A 17153-nucleotide genomic window follows, 5' to 3' on the forward strand; every position below is an offset into this window, starting at 1 on the left:
AGCCGCGCTTTCCCCTCGGGGTCCGCTGCTTGGGCGACGGGCGTGGGGCGCGCTGGGCGGTGAGGCCATGTGGGGCCCCGGCTGCGCGGCGCTCTGGGTGCTGCTGCTGCTGCAGGTGGGTGTGCAGGTGAGTCCCCGACGGCGGGGCAGGGTCCCCGCGGCTCCCCTCGCGCAGCCCCCAGTCTGACCGAGGTGTCGCCACTGATTTCCAGCAGGCACCTGCGTGCGCCTGGAGACCCCCAGCGGCCTCACCTGGGAGCCCGAGCAGCCGGCGTCCTCCAGGTCCTGCGGAGTGGCCCGCCGGCGTGAAAAAGGGCGGTAAGTCCGCGAGCGGGGTTCCAGTCCTTGCAGGGTAGCCGCTGGTGACCCCCTAACGCGCACGTTCATCACTTAGGAACTCTCCTAAGACACCTCTGCTTCCCATGAGGGAGCACCTGAGTCCACTCACCAAGACTTACGTTATATTTCCGTGTGAACCAGCAAGAACTCACCAGCGTTATTACCACAAACATCAGAGGGAAAGGCAAGGGGATATATTTTATTTTAAAAAATGAAAGAGCCAAGAAGGAATCTAGAGGTTGTATGAATGTGCGCATCGAAGAATTTTTATAAAGAGCATATTACTCAATTCTCCACTCCGTCCCCCACCCCCCGCGCCCCGCCGCACCTGATTTTTAACTTAAGCTCTATCCTAGACTCAGAACCCGAGGCAGAGGTAGTCATTTCTGCTCAGCACTCACCATCTGAATATCAAAGTTGGTGCTCTTCAAGAGCATAGTGTGGCATCATAAGCAATGTCCATATCCCGTGCCACCGTCTGTCATAAAAACAAAGCTGACCTTTTTGCACGGCGTGGTTTGACTTCCGCGGCTCAGAAGCAGCGTTTCACAAACAGCACTGGGGAATTTCACATTTCCTGGGTCAATGGGAAAGCAGGTGTGGAACATCAGTGGCTAGATAGATGGTTATCTCTTATTTGAACCCAATCCATTGGGCATTATTCAATGTTAGTACTTCACATCATTTCCAACAATGAACGGTCATCTTAAATGTGAAAAATGACTTTTAGAGGGAGAGCAAGCTTTGATTATCACAGCATAATTTCAGAAATTTTTGAAAATTAAAGAGGTAATAATTCAAAATACCTGAATGTAATTTCTTCCCCATGATAAAATAATTTAATGTCTGCATTTACTGTTGAAATTGTCTCCTTCTGGCCCTGGACAGTGTGGCTCAGTTGGTTGGAGCCTCCTCCGCATGCACCAAAACGTCGTAGGTCTGGTTCCTGGTCTCGGCACATACCCAGGTTCTGGGTTCAATCCCCAGTTGGGGCTCTATCGAAGGCAACCAATCGATGTCTCTCTCTCCTCCCTATCTCTCTCTCTCTCTCATCAATTAAAAAACATATCCTCGGGTAAGAATTAAATTTTTTTAAATGACATCATCTCCTGAACGAAGATATAAATCATATATAAAGTGATAAAACAGATGAATGCGGGAACAGAGGATCTTTTCCGGGACCACCAGAGGGCGCTAGATGTAAATGATAGAAAGATTTAAAGCTCAGTTTTCACTGTGTATTTAAAGCTCACCTACTTGGGGTTGCCCTAGTCGTCTTTATTGTTTCTCTTACCATGCATTGCATTATGCAATGTACTTATCCACATTACAATTTAATTGCACCCACACACACACTTAAAAAATATTTTCGTAAAAACTTTAGTTTTCTAAAATTATGAAAATTCCTGAAGGTCTCGGGAGATTTTCAGAGTACTTTATTAAGTTTCCTTTAAGATAAGAGTTTTATAGACAGAGAAATATTTATTTCCAGGAGGAGAAGCCAAGGCATCCCGCCTAAGTGTGCTTTTCCAAACCCTGGGAGAATAGATCCCTGTGAGCTGGACTCCCTGCTGGCTGGCACGCAGCTCCAATCTGGTAGGCGCTACAGCCCAGATTGTCCATGACAGCCACACACCTGGCTTGGTCAGAACCTGAAGGGGCAGGTGCAATCCATCATCAGTGAAGTCCAGCTTAGTGGACAAACCACCCTCATTCCTCATCTGCATTTGTTTTAGGTCTTTAATTATAATAGACTCAGCTGAGAGAGTGAGTGACTGTCCAGGGGCGGCTTTCACAGAACCAGAGAAAGATTTTCTCCTCAGCAGTGTTACCTGTTTCCATGGAGAACAGCAGAGCTAGAGTACACTGTGTGTGATGCTGGGGTCAGTTTACTGTTGGAAATCCAGGCATCCGTTATGTAAGTTGAAATAACTCTTTTGGCCATAATGTTCATTTAAAACATATTTCAAACTACACTGCAAGTTTTGCTGGCTATATGAAATAATTATGCCTCCATACACTTTGAAGCGACAAAGGGTAACTAAATTGAGATAAATTCTATTTTCAAACGTTAGGAACACCCATTTTTTTTGTCTGATTTAACATTGCTTTCCTTATTACTGAATGATTTTTCCTACAAATTTGCCACTGTAATAAAAATTGTGGCTCCTTTTAGAGCAGGAACATATCACAGATTTGCTAACTTTTTAATTCTAGAGTAAGTTAAGCTCCTAGGAAGTTTTACAAGATCCTCAGAACTTTGTTTCATTTGGCATAATAGGTCTGTGTTTGTGCTCTGGACATTTATATTGATTTACATTCAAGCATTCACATCACAGGAGGCAGGGCAATGTCCTTGAGGTTGGCCCAGTGGTGTAAATGTTTAACAAGAGGCTCTTTGGAGCTCTGATTTGGAACGTTTGCTGGTTAACATGGGGTCATTACTCCCACCATGGCAGATTTCAGGTTAACGATGTGACATCCCTAAACACAGAATGAGGAGACAATGTGCAAAATCAGCTCTCTGCAGCTGGTCAGCTCAGCCTGAGTACACGCACAGATGGTCCACACCCCACGCCCTGCGCCTGAAACCAGAGCAGTGGTCGGAAAACTGTGGCTCAGCAAACCGCGGCTCGCGAGCCACATGCGACTCTTTGGCCCCTTGAGTGTGGCTCTTCCACAAAATATCAGCTCTTCCACAAAATACTGACTTCTGCACATGGGCCACGAAGTTTCAATCGCAATGTACATGCGCGCCCACATGTGTTATTTTGTGGAAGAGCCACACTCAAGGGGCCAAAGAGCCACATGTGGCTTGCGAGCCGTGGTTTGCCGACCACGGAACCAGAGTCTTCTAGGCTGGTTGCTGTGGTCAAAAAGCTTTAGACATCAAGTAGTCCAGGGTACTGACTGAAGCAGCCATGTGTATTTTTCCTTCTTAAAAAAAAAAAAAACCTGATTAGGACCAAGATCTTATTTAAAGGATTCTCAAAGGTCAGGAATCACATTAAGTTTTTCTTGAAATCACAAACCAATAGTTTGGGGATTATAATCTTAAAACATAAGATGAAAAGTTAGTTTAGAATTTTCAGTTTACTGCAATTATATATTAACTGCCCTCCAAATAATAATAACTGTATGGTGAGATTCTGTAGTTATTTTGTTCATTCATTAAATTCTTTAGCTATAACCTTTTTCACATTGATTTACTTTTCTTCCTTTTTATTGAATTTAGTGGGTGACTCTAATTAACAAAATTATACAGGTTTCAGGTGCACAATTCCACAACTCCTCATATATACACTGTATTGCATGATCACCACCTTAAGTCTCCTTCCATCACCATTTACCCTCCTATAACCTCCTCCACCTCCCATTACCACTCCTCCCCACCAGAAGTCACCAAAGTATTCTCCATGTCCATGAGTTTTTTCTTTCTCTGTTATTTTTTTGTTTTTTGTTCAATCCCTCCACCTCCTCCAGCCCCCTACACTCCCAGATAACTGTCCGTCTGCTTTCTATCTATGAGTCTACCTATGTTTATAAGGTTACTAGAGGCCCAGTGCATGAAAATCGTGCACTCAGGGGAGGGGGGTGCCTCAGCCCTGACTGCAACCTCTCGCAGTCCAGGAGCCTTTGGGAGATGTCCAACTGATGGCTTAGGCCCATTTCCCACAGGGAGCGGGCCTAAGCCATCAGTCGGACATCCTTAGCACTGCTGCAGAGGTGGGAGGGGATCCCGTTGCGCCAGAGCTTCTGGCTGAGCAGCACTCCCCCTGTGGGAGTGCACTGATCACCAGGGCGCAGCTCCTGCATTGAATGTCTGACCCTCGTGGTCAGTGCACATCATAGTGACTGGTTATTCCACTGTTTGGTTGATTTGCATATTAGCCTTTTATTATATAGGATTTGCTTGTATAGCATCAGTAAGGTGGAGATACTATGTAACTGTCTGCTACTATGCGTCTCTTCTAAACTCCATGTTCAGTGATTTCACACACTGGTAATCAAAATCAGCCATGGTGGGAGTATTTACACCAGAGAAATTGGAAAATGCTGCAAACCAGCCTGTTTTCCCCCCCAGACAACTGGTGTCACACATTTATCAGCACAACATCACATGTGTTTATGCAAAAGGGGCTTATCAGTCATCATTTTAAAAAATAGATAATATCTGCCATCCAAAATAAAGGTCATGAGAATATGGCTTATATCATCTGGAAACAATTTGATTTTTTTAAAAATGGTAATCATCTTTTTACGTGCAATAAATTTGAGGGTTAGCCAGTGTTTGGAGCAGTCCACGTGCTTCTGTGCTCACTCCAGGGCCTCTGTTGCAATGGAGACAGGCTAGTGGTTACTGGATAGTACTCCCTGAGAGGTCCAGAGTGCAGGATGACAGGTGATAACTGGGCCACATCACACCAGCCTGTCCCCTTAGTCCAGAAATCCAGGTATGGGGAAGGCTGGTTGGCCATGCACTTTTTACTTCTGTTTTTCAGAATAGCTTAGGCTGTGATCATATACTTATGCCACACACACACACAATCCTGACATGTTTTCCCTTTCTGCATACAATTTAACTGGGTTTGTTTTATTCTCTCATTCTCCTAAAAATTATGAAATGATTCCAATGTATTTTACCCTATGTGCCACAGTGCCCTGCTTCGACATATATTTCAATGGTTGGTTATCATGTTGTCTGCCCGAACCTGCTGCCTGTCTAATCTGCATCTAGCCCATCTCATCCATCACCCTCAAAGTGCCTGTTCATTTATACAGGGCCAGGCCTGTGGGCCCAGCAATTGGCCCAGAGGAGTCATACACCAAAGCTCTTGAGCAGAGGAAACAGAAACCTGGGGTCACAGAGACCACAGCCAAGGTCTCAGGTATTCTGCCTCTTGTTTAGATTGGCCCTCTGGCCTCAAACCCTCACCTGCCATGGGCTTTAGCACAGGCACTCCACCCTTGGCTTTCCCATCCTTGGCTTCCTCTGCCTCTCCCGAACCTGAGGCATGCCTTTTCTGACCGTACCTGGATGCCACCCGCTCTGTTCCATGTAACCACAGCTATCTGCCAGGACAGCACAGGGACATGTAGACAGTTTTGTTTGTGAATAAAACCTACTTTTCCAGAAAATAAATAATTACTCGAGTACTGTTCAGTTGTGACCAAATGCCGCTTCTGTAGGGAGATGTTTTATTTTATCTCATGACTCCAAGAACTGTGTTCAGCTCACATAAAGGCTGTATAGAGCCCCAAACAGAACAGCCTCCTAATGACATATATTGGTAATAAAAGAGAAATATATATATATATGACATTAGAGTCTGCATGAGAATATTAGTATCCGGGTCTCATTAGGCATGCAAGAGGTCTTTGAAGACTGTTCACCTCATTGCAGGCGTAGATCTTCCCACCCCTCTTTAGTGCTGCAGCCTAACATCTGTTTCAGGCCTGTTGGCATACTAAGCTGCTATTTTCTGATCATTAGAAAAAATATGGGGTAGGCAGCAGGCCCTCTTGGGAGGTGTGCAGGCCCATCACTAGCATGCAGATGGAGGCACATATACCATTGTTAAAATATCTGAAAGGTGTAAATCAAGCTAACACATCATTAACTAGAAAATTTTGACCCCAGCCTTGAAAAATGCAGCTTCACGTGGTCTCAAAGCCCAGCTCTGAGTGTGGGGGATGGCCTCACAGGGAGAGCTGCCCCTGGCATGAAGCCACCCCTTCCTAGACAAAGACCTGTCCTGGTTGGAATAGCAACAACCTTTCCCGACCTTTGGAGAGCAGAGATGATATCATTAAGTGATGGTATCAAGAGAACAATCCTGGCTATAAAATAAAAATAAGCAATTTTCTATAAGGGGGACACTTTTTGAAGAAGAAAACTACAATGTTTACAGGAAGCCCCTTCCTGTACTTTTCACAGAGAGGAAGTGGCTCAGGTGTACACGGAGTACAATTGTAAGACTGTGATCGAAGTTCCGCAGACCTATATGGGTGCCCAGAAATCTGATAGCTCCTTGGAATTTTCTTGACTTAAAAAAAATCATTTATTTGAACTTGGTTTTGGCTAAATACTGTGAATCCCAGTGGGAAGAAGAGTGTGGCACATGTCTTGGAAAGGCCCTGGAGTGTGAAATAGGATCAGGCACTAAGAGCTCAGGCCAACTGGAGGGTCACCGGTGGCTTTCATTGGGAGCAAATACACAAATCAACATTTACAAATGTTCACATCTGGGAAAACCGAAAGTGTGTATTCTGCCTTTTCTCCTAGATGTTCAATGATTTAGTAACCAAATATCAAAAAATTAGCAGCAAAGAATGCCCATCATATTTGTCTTTTTAACTGTTGTCTGAAAACTTGACAACATGATTAAGCCAAAATTTCTTAGCACAATGGAGATGTTTGTAAAAGACTGAAATATATGACTAAAGAAATGTTTACTGCTATAAAAATTATAGTAAAATTATTAAATATAATAATCAAAGTCAATTTTTTAGTTTTACTCAGCCTACCATCTGTTTTCCCTTTGAAGTGTTACAGAATTTGCTGGATTGGTTATAGGAACAGCAGTGACTTCCCTTTGAAAGGCCACTTTTAAAGTATTCCCTCATCTCTGATTTTTGTGCATTATACAGTTTGGACTTGTGGATGGGTTGATATTGAAAATTCCTCCATCATTTTGTACTGATTGAATGTGTCATCTGGTAATAGGTTACATTTGAAAACTTTTGTATTCTGTTTTTTGTTGTTGTTGTTAGCTATTTCTTTTTTTTATCTTTAATTTATTTACTGGTTAAGGTATTACAAATATGTCCTCATCCCCCCATTAACCCCCAACTCCCCCCCGACTCATGCTCTCATCCCCCTGTTGTCTGTGTCCATTGGTTTGGCTTATATGTAAGCATACAAGTCCTTTGGTTGATCTCTCCCTCTTACCCCCACCCTCCCCTACTTTCCCTCTGGGGATTGAGAGTCTAATTGCTGCTTCTCTGTCTCTGGATCTGTCCCTGTTCATCAGTCTATGTTGTTCTCTATATTGCACAAATGAGTGACATCATGCTGTATTTATCTTTCTTTGACTGACTTATTTCACTTAGCATAATGCTCTCTAGTTCCATCCATGCTGTTGCAAATGGCAAGAATTCCTTCTTTTTTACTGCAGTGTAGTATTCCATTGGGTAGATGTACCACATTTTTTTAATCCACTAATCTGCTGATGGGTACTTAGGCTGTTTCCAAATCTTAGCTATGGTAAATTGTGCTGCTATGAACATAGGGGTGCATATATCCTTTCTGATTGGTGTTTCTAGCTTCTTGGGGTATATTCCTAGAAGTGGGATAACTGGGTCAAATGTATTCTTTTTGAGAATTCTGAAATTACTCTTCTACTTTCAGAATATGACCTGGTGTCTCCCTATGAGGTCGACTACAGTGGCAACTACGTGTCCCACGAAATCGCACACCCTCAGAGGAGGAAAAGGGCACTGACCCAGCCTGGAGTGGACTCTCTTCACCTGCGACTGAAAGGCTCCAGGCACGACTTCCACATGGAATTGAAGACATCCAGCCATCTGGTGGCTCCTGGATTCATCGTACAGACACTGGGAAAGGGCGGCATTAAGTCAGTGCAGGCTTTCCCACCTGAGGATTTCTGTTTTTATCAAGGCTCCTTACGATCCCACAAAAATTCCTCAGTGGCTCTTTCAACCTGCAAAGGTTTGGTGAGTATAGCTCTTGCTTTCCTGCAATGAGTTGGTGGGAACAGTGATGTGTGAAAGAGGAAAAATGACCCATTTCCCTTAAAATATTTGAGCTCGATCTTCTATTATTGCAGTGAAGACTTCTTTAATCTTAAAAGCTGGAGAAAATTGCCAAATAATCAGTTTAAAATATGTCCTGCTGCCTTCTTTGGCCCATTTGAAAATAGCACACACATGTCTAGCCTTTTGTTGCCTCTGCTGTTCTAGAATAATTGTGGGAAAGCACCACACCTTAAAAACTGTGCCTACAAATTTATGGCCACCTCTAAAGGCATTGACATTTTAGAAGATGGCTGCACTCTAACTGCTGGTCCATTATTAGTGTCTTAATTTTTAATAGAATGCAGTACTTAGCTGATTGGCCATAGCAATTATCTGATCAGTTGCTTGAAGCACTTCTGTCATTCTGAAGAGGACTAGTGGCCCGGTGCACTGTGTGTGTGTGGTGGGGGGGGGAGTTCCCTTAGCCCAGCCTCGGGCCTAAACCGGCAATTGGACATCCCTCTTGCAATCTGGGACTGCTGGATCCTGATTGCCTGCCTGCCTGCCTGCCTGATCGCCCCTAACCACTCTGCCTGTCTGCCTGATTGCCTCTATCTGCCTCTGCCATTTCACCCCCAACTGCCCTCCCCTGCTGGCCTGATCTCATCCCCAACTGCCCTCCCCTGCCGGCCTGATCGCCCCTAACTGCCTCTGCCTCGGCCCCCACCACCATGGCTTTGTCCAGAACAAAGTTGGATGTCCAGAAGATGGCTGGTTGACCTGGTCTAATTAGCATATTACCCTTTTATTAGTGTATATATAACATGCTTGCAAACTTGGGTGTTCATTTCAAATGGGTTGATGAATTCATGGCAGGGCATTGCTGATCTTATCAGACTGATGATTCTAGTGGTGCATTCCCCATTTTCTTAATATCAGAATGAGACATTATGCATCATTTAGGTGCTTCATGTGGTCCCCTTTACTGGGACTCCTAGAGTGAGGGTCATCTGGGCAAGTTGAGAAGATACTGACCTTCAGGCTGACCTAAGCTGAAATATTAATGGTTTGTCTTTGACTTTCCTTAAAATGTCTTAATATTTTTAGGAAAGAAAATATTGTTAGATTCTTTAGCATAAGTTAATCAGTGACACACACAGAGGTATAACTTAGAGTGAAAATGTGTGGTCCTTAAGGCAGGGGTCCTCAAACTTTTTAAACAGGGGGCCAGTTCACTGTCCTTCAGACCGTTGGAGGGCCAGACTATAGTTTAAAAAAAAACTATGAACAAATTCCTATGCACACTGCACATATCTTATTTTGAAGTAAAAAAACAAAATGGGAACAAATACAATATTTGTATTTGCATGTGGCCCACGGGCCGTAGTTTGAGGACCCGTGCCTTAAGGTCTTGACCATATTAAAGGTTTGGCAAACAGGTTTTTGAACATTTATTACATATCTAGAAAGTGCTTTAAGTCTGCCTTGAATTTATTTTCCTTTCTTGAAAAGGGGAAATCAGACTATATATCAGAAGAATTTTGTGTATGTATGTGAATAGTGGGTGCTGAAAGAGCATTCATAACCAACTTCTTAAATACTGAATATTTGTAGATGCTAAATCCTGTTAATATTTTTAAAAATATATTAACTTCTACTTTTTAGGGGAATTTGGTATGGGTTGGTCTCATGTCCCCTTTCATTTGTAAAAGGCTTCTGGTTTGACAATGGATACTGTAGGAAGTGGCCAAGGATAGGGTGGTGGTTACTTGGCAAACTTGTTAAGCATGAAGAGAGTGTGGCTGATTTCTTACATGCTTTCCCAAGAAAAATAGATCATAATTACTGGGCTAACCTCTTCACATAATGCACTAAAGGAAGATAACTCTTCCTTGGCTTTCTTCAACAAAGGTTCAGACCAGAAATGGAAGCCATCTGTGTGGTAGGGAGATGTGCCATGCCCTTTAGAGCTCAGTATGATTGGATTCCTTTGCAGAGATTGGGCAAGGCGTTCCCAATAACCCAGCAGGGGTGCAGGCTCACTGGCTCTAGGGTCTCTGTGAGACCAGCCTCTCCCAGGACCTCTGAGCTGTGCCTGGAGTCTATCCCATGAATCGCCTTAGCTGGCAGCAGGTTGAGATTTCTGCCTCTCTTTGAACTCATTGAGAGTTAACAGTGAAAGTTGTAAATTGCAATTACATGAAAGATAAAGAATTGAAAAATAGGAAAAAAGCCTCTTCTGGATAATAAACACTGGAATTTAATATTTTGGTCACTAGAATAGAAATCTGTATGATTTCACCATTAATCTTCCAAATACATTAATTCCGACTTCACTGACACTTTGTCTGTAGATGGCCATTACAAACATGACCTCAGATAGACTTTCGAGTGTGAGGTTCAGGGGATTTTGCCATATGATAAGACAAATCAAAGTCATATTTAAGGAAGAAAAAGGGAGGATAAAGAAGTCCTCTCTCTCTAGCCAGATTTAAAAAAATAAAAATGTTGAATGGGAAGGTCCCTCATGTGGCTGCCAAGTCTGTTATCTGTTTTCTGATTGATGGTTACTCAGTCCTCATCTTCCAAATCTGTTAACATATAAAGAAAACTAGCATGTGTTTTAAGTTAGATAATGGGTCTTTTTTGTTATTGTTGTTCTTGGTTCTTTCAGATTCTAATTAAGTTCCAAGTAGATCTCAGTTAAGTGTTTATTTGTTTGTTTGTTTATTTTAACAGGGTTTCTAGTTGACCCAGCCATCTTATGGGAGTCTAGAGTCAGTAGAATTCTCTTTTGTCTGCTTTGCTGTAGGTAAACACACCTTTGTAGATCCTAGTGGAGACCTCTTTGAAAATAAGATACCTGATGATGGGAAATAACCAATAGTCCATTCTTCTGATTTCATCTGTAGTATGGAACTATTTATTACCTTTAAGTGAATATATATTGTTTAAATAAGAGTTTAATATGTTGTATCGTTCAACTTAAAAAAACTGGTTTACAATTAGCAATTTCCAAACTGATAAATAGTTTTTCCTCTGGACATCAGATACGGAGTTTGGGAACATATTGCTATAGTCCTCTAATAAGTGATTTGAGGAACAATGTGGAATACGTTTGGCTGTTGTGAGTAGCGCTGCTATGAACATTTATTTACAAGTTTTTGTGCAGATATATGTTTCATTTCTCTTGGGTTTATACCTAAGGATATAATTACTGGGTCATATGGAAATTCTATGTTGAACATTTTGAGGAAGTGCCAAACTGCTCTTCACAGTAGCTGTACCATTTTGCATCTCCCCCAGCAATGTACAAGGATTCTAATTTCTGCCCATTTTGGCCAATTTTTGTAGTCCATCTTCTTTATCATAGCTGTCTTAGTGAATATAAAGTGGTATCTCATTGTGGTTTTGATTTGCTCGATAGAGAGTATTGGTTGACAGAATTGTTGTTGTATTTGGGGTGTTTTTTCCCCAGTACTTTGGAAAAGTCATCTAACTGCCTTCCGGATCCCATTGTTTCTAATTATAAGTCAGCTGTTTGTCTCACTGTAGTTTTTATGTTGCTATTTCAAGATTTTCTCTTTGTATTTCAGCATTTTTTACTAGGACATATATTGATATGGGCGTCTTTGTGTTTATTCTTTGGCACTCCCATTATGCATATGTTGGTGTGCTAATATTTCCAACATTTCTCTGAAGCTCCATTTATTTTACTACATTATTTTTTTCTGTCTTCAGATTGCATAATCTTCATAGATTTATCTTCAGGTGTCCTCATTCTCTGCTGGCAGTTCAAATATATTGCTAAGTTTCTGTAGTAAGTTTGCAACTTAAATATTGTACCGTTCAACTCCATAATAATATCAAGCTCTTGGCACAAATCTGAATGAACTTTAGTTCCTCTTGCATAAAACATATTGTTTGTTATGGCATTAATACATAGAATACATATCACTTCTCCTAATATGTAATTATTCACGTTTTTAACAATTTTGGAATACTTGTAAATGCCACATTTCTCAGGTCTCTGAATTTCCTCACTTGGTTGGAGACTTACTTTGGACCCTGGTTTGAATTATACAAGGTTTTATTTCCAGCCACAAACCCCAGGGATTCTCTGGAAACTTTAGTCATTGAGAGTTTCTCTAAAGCACCCAATAAATCCTAGGAAACTATCTGAAATATTGCCAAAATTTCAACTGATGCTGAAAAATGTTCATGAGTTAGAAAAATAAAATGGGAGTACAAAGAAAGAATCAACATGAAGATTTTCAGAGATAATATGAATTTTAAAAGAAACGTGTCACTATCTGAAAAGGCTAGTGATAGCAAACCCAGTGGAAAATATGTCAGTCTGGGAAGACATGTGAGAGAGTTATAGAAAAAGTAAAGTTTTTAGATAAAGTATGACCAAAATTTGTGGATATTAGGAAACATAAAAAGTGAGTGTGGAGAACTAAATGAAAATACTTGATAATTCAATAAATTTCTGCTAATTAAGAAAAATATAGTTAGAAATTTGAAATTTATAAAATTGAATTTATTAATCACTAGAAATAGATCAAAGGAACATTTTATAAGATAAACTTTTATACTTGAAAGGACCAAATATTTTTCCAATAGCTTACCATTAGTTGTAAACAAAAATTAGAAAAAATTAATTATAAAACTTAGGGTTTTGTTCCACTTTCCTTATAGATAGGAAGTATAATGGAGATGATTATAAGTCTATGGAAGAAGACAGGAAGTCCACAGGGGCAGACAGGAAGTCCAGAGGGGGTCAACAGGATGTCTACGAGTAACCAAAAGGAAATCCACAGGAAACAGGGAACAGGCAGAAAGTTTATAGGGATCAGACAAGAAGTTCACTGTGGGCAGACAGGAAGTTCACAAGGAGAAGGTAGGAAATTTATAGGTAGAAGACAAGAAGTCTATTGGTATAGTTAATTGACAGTAAATGGATGTATCCAATATGGCATTCACTGTTAATATATAAAGAAGTTACCAGAGAGATGCCCCAGTGAAGGTTGAAAAGCAGAGTTCTGATCTTGTCATTACCCTTCTCAATATGCTCCCATTATACTCAGAGTAAACCCCTACATCTTCATTATGGCTGACTATGGAGGTTTGCCCTTACCTATATCTCCAGTCTAATAAGGAAAACTCTCTAGATTGAAGCAGCACCAACTTATTTCTTTCCAAATAAGGCTGAGCTTCTCACTCACTCTGGGCCTTAGAAAATGCTGTTCTCACTGCCTGGAGCACAATTCCCTCCCCTTTTCAACTGGCTAAAGGTCTCAATTGGAAAATTACTCCTGGAAGTCATATTTTTCTTCTAAGCCAGGGTAGGTTCCCATGTAATACATTCATGACTCACCTTGGTTTTCTCCTTGAAAGGAATTATAATTTAATCCTTATTTTGGTTACTAGATCAGTATTTACCCCTTATAATATACAATGAGCACCTAAGGGTAGCACCATAACCTCAATGAATGATCCCTTCGACCACCAGCACATGACAATATTCCTTGCCCATGGAAGTAACTGAATGGATGGTAGAAGGAAGAGGGATTGGATGAATGGATGATTGGATAAATAAATGGATGGATAGATAAAAGGTTGTAGTTTCAAATTCTAGTTTCATTAATGCTGGAGAGAATCCCTGTATCCAGACAGAGGGTGCAGTGATTGTAAATAGCCATGTCTAGAAATGGTGCTGTGTAAATTGTGTTCAGAAAGCATGCGTTTCCTAGGCAACCGCCACACAGACCCAAGCCAGCCTGTTGAGGCCTTGGGAGCATATTTACACAGCCCAAGTGCTCTACACATTAGCATGATCTCAGGAAAGGCCATCTGCAAGTGAGTACTTTTCCAGTCATAACCCTATAAGCAATTTTCTTCAAAGGGTAGCTAGAATCTCTAAACAAAATTCTAAATAGCAAATGTTGCAATGAAAGGTTATGATGCAATTTATGTAAAGTGTGTTTCAAGAAACTAACTGGCATTTGTTCATTGCTTAGCCTTTTTTACCTTTGTGTGTGCTCAGATACATTGTCTCCATTTCTTGGACATATTTCTTGATTCTCAAGCTTATGACAAGGGTGGGTTGTCTATTGCACATTCAGATTTCTGAGAAATGGCATTCTTACCACCCCAAATCCTTCAGAAAAGGTGATGAAGCAAATTTATTCTGTGTTAACTTTCAGAGATAAAAAGGTGTCACGTATTATAAAATAAGAAAAATAATACATATTTATTGTATTAAGATAAACATATTAAGCAATTGTTTTATCAAAATCCAGAACCAACTTAGTCAACAAGCATTTTGGAGCACCTAAAATTTAAAGGCTGAGGTAGTTACCCTGAGAAATAAAAGAACAGACATACATGAACTCTTTTTATGCAAAAAAAGTTGCCTAGATATACATTCAAACAAGAAACAGAACAAAATGACTTCTTAAAATAAGCAAATGGGAAATATAATGGGAAAAAGATGTCCTTTAGAGTCAGACAAATCGAATTTCTCTCACTAGCCAAGTGGCTCATGTGCAGTCCAGTTTTCTTAATTTGTAAATAACACTGGGCCTCATATAGTTGCATGAGGATTAAGTGAGACTATAGATATATATTTTAAAAGCCCTTTGCACAGTGCTTGGTGCATACTAAGGGCTGAGCAAGTATTTGTTCTCTTTCTCCTACCCCCATTATTAAACTATGTAATTTGGATTAAAATCTAATTAGGGAATAACTGTGCATGTTGTAATACAAGCAAGTTCAACTAAAGTTAAAGAACCAAGAGATGGAGTTATACCGACCTTCAGGGAAGCCGCACAGATGAGGTGGGGAAAGGATTAGACCATATTTTGGTTACAATAGAAACTTTTAGGTGATTTCTTGAAAGCACTTTAGGATGATAAAAAGACATATCATTTGAGCAAGCAATTTAAAATGCAAGAGCATTGTTTATGCAATTCTTAAAACCATTGCTTATGCCCACGTGGTTGATAGAAAATTTTCTATTCCCAACACCTGGGAGATTATTTTGTGCTTAGTGAGGTACCATAAATGAGGGATGTGCCCAGAACAGCTGACATTTTGACTTTGTATTCCCCCTGCAGCAGCCAAAGGAGCTATAAACCTTGTTTTATGTGCATAGATTATCTCTAACTGCAGATTGGGAGTCTTGACTATTCCCTTTGCAGGCCATCATTAGGTAATAAAACAAAAAGTGATGTATTGCAGAATAATTAAGCCAAAAGAGAAGCTAGGATGTTTTATATCACAGTTCTGTTTCTGGTTGAGATGTACAAGTATGTGTAGAAGACTTGGGAGACTAAATATTAGATGTTGCAATATGCAAGGGCTGTGCCGTGTAAGTGTGCCATATGTAGAAACATAAGTCCTTAATGTTCCTTAAGAAGGTCTATAATATAAGGCAGTCTTTTATTCACTATTCAGTATCATTACTATTAATTTTGACTATTGCTTTGATGCATACTGTAATTATATGTTTACTGCTTGAAAACTTTTTTTGGATCTAATTGCAATCATAATTTCTTACCTCTGCCTCTAATAATCCAATATGTTGTCTTTCAGGAGTAGTTTATGAGTTTATACGTTTAAATAAAGTTGAGCTCACTAACCCCCACCACTTTTAAGTTTCTTGTTATTAAATCTCTGAAAAGATATAATAATACATGTGTCATACCCTTCTCCAGTGGAGGAAGGACTAGGTCCACTTGGTTTATTAAATTTTTTGAAGAAATACTGACACCCACGTATTTGAGGTGGGAACAAGTCTAAAGTCTCAGAATGACTGCAACCCAGACTGTGGTCAGTGCAATGACTTTATGGGAAACAAGGGTTTTCTCTGAAATTGGGTTCCAAATTCAGACTGGATCATGCAAAATTTTACATTTACTTAGAATAATGGATGCACTCCTTACTTAAACTAAGCAAACACAGCTTCACCTCAGGCCTGAGTCACACATGTGCACTAGTGGCTGAAAGAAGGCAGATACAGCTTTTAGCCTCACCAGAATGGCCAACTGCTCCTGGATGACTGAGTCCCTATTTGTAAAGGGGACACACAGTGTTTAAAATGACCTGTGTACTTATGTCTTAAAATATGATGTAAATTAGTGAGAATAATTTGACAGTCTCACAGATTGCAATTTAAATGTAAAGATGTCCTAAGAACTCATAAGTTAAAATTATATTGTTGAATGGCAGTCCTCGGTTACATATATACCCAATAATTACATATCTTATTGTATATGTATGCTATAATAAAAGTATTACTATATTCACTGTAATCAGGCGTTAACATCCATTCTAGCCAATATCCTTACCCAACTATTAAGGCCAACCATATTAATTACATGTTGACATTGTATCATGTTCTATTTTATAGTTTGCAAGTTAATCATCTCATTTGGCAATTATTCACAGTTTAGATTTTTCTCATGCAATTTAAAATTGATTCGACTTGGAAACTTCCAAGATGTCTCTTTCGTTTGATCTTAGTTTCAAAGTCAACCCCAACCAACTTGCTTCTCTGATTTCAATCCTTTCATCTACCCTTGGTCAAAGGTGTGACCGGCTTCAGGCTCTGACATGCGATGCAGTGGCCATGACATGGCTGTTGCACACACAATGCACATGTGCATAAAGTTGTAGAGTAAGCATAATAGGTAATTTATTCTTTTATATTCGGCTAGACATAAAGACAAAGATGCATGAGGGGAGTCTGGTTGTCATGGCCATGATTTTAGTTGGATCCTGTATGGAGAATTTCTTTTATGATGAGTTAACTTCCCAAATTCCTATAGTGCTTTGATTCACTTTCCTTTCACATATTCTTTCTACTGTTTTTTATGTCAATAATCTCACAGCACACATTGCCCAGAAAGGTAGCCTGTGATAATATGTTTCTGTCATAAGAAAAGTAAACACATCCTTAAGGCTTTGACATGCTTCAGTTATGGTGGTTCTTTGGAAATGGTGGTACCTCTGTTCACTGTGACCAGACAATGAGGAGGATTGTGATGGTT

The 17153-nt window shown here is 40.4% G+C and overlaps 1 protein-coding gene across 1 annotated transcript in view; it reads left to right on the plus strand.

Moving 5' to 3' along the window:
* The first annotated feature begins 6 nt into the window (after positions 1-6).
* ADAMTS16 (ADAM metallopeptidase with thrombospondin type 1 motif 16) overlaps positions 7-17153 on the plus strand; it is a 103682-nt gene continuing 86535 nt past the window's right edge. The window contains exons 1-3 of the mRNA XM_006762468.2: positions 7-127; positions 213-318; positions 7751-8076. Of these exons, the coding sequence (XP_006762531.1) occupies positions 68-127; positions 213-318; positions 7751-8076 (492 nt within the window). The 5' untranslated portion in view covers positions 7-67. The remainder of the gene's footprint in view (positions 128-212; positions 319-7750; positions 8077-17153) is intronic.

This window comes from Myotis davidii, unplaced genomic scaffold, assembly GCF_000327345.1.
Source record: "Myotis davidii unplaced genomic scaffold, ASM32734v1 scaffold135, whole genome shotgun sequence".
NCBI classification, from domain to species: Eukaryota; Metazoa; Chordata; class Mammalia; order Chiroptera; family Vespertilionidae; genus Myotis; species Myotis davidii.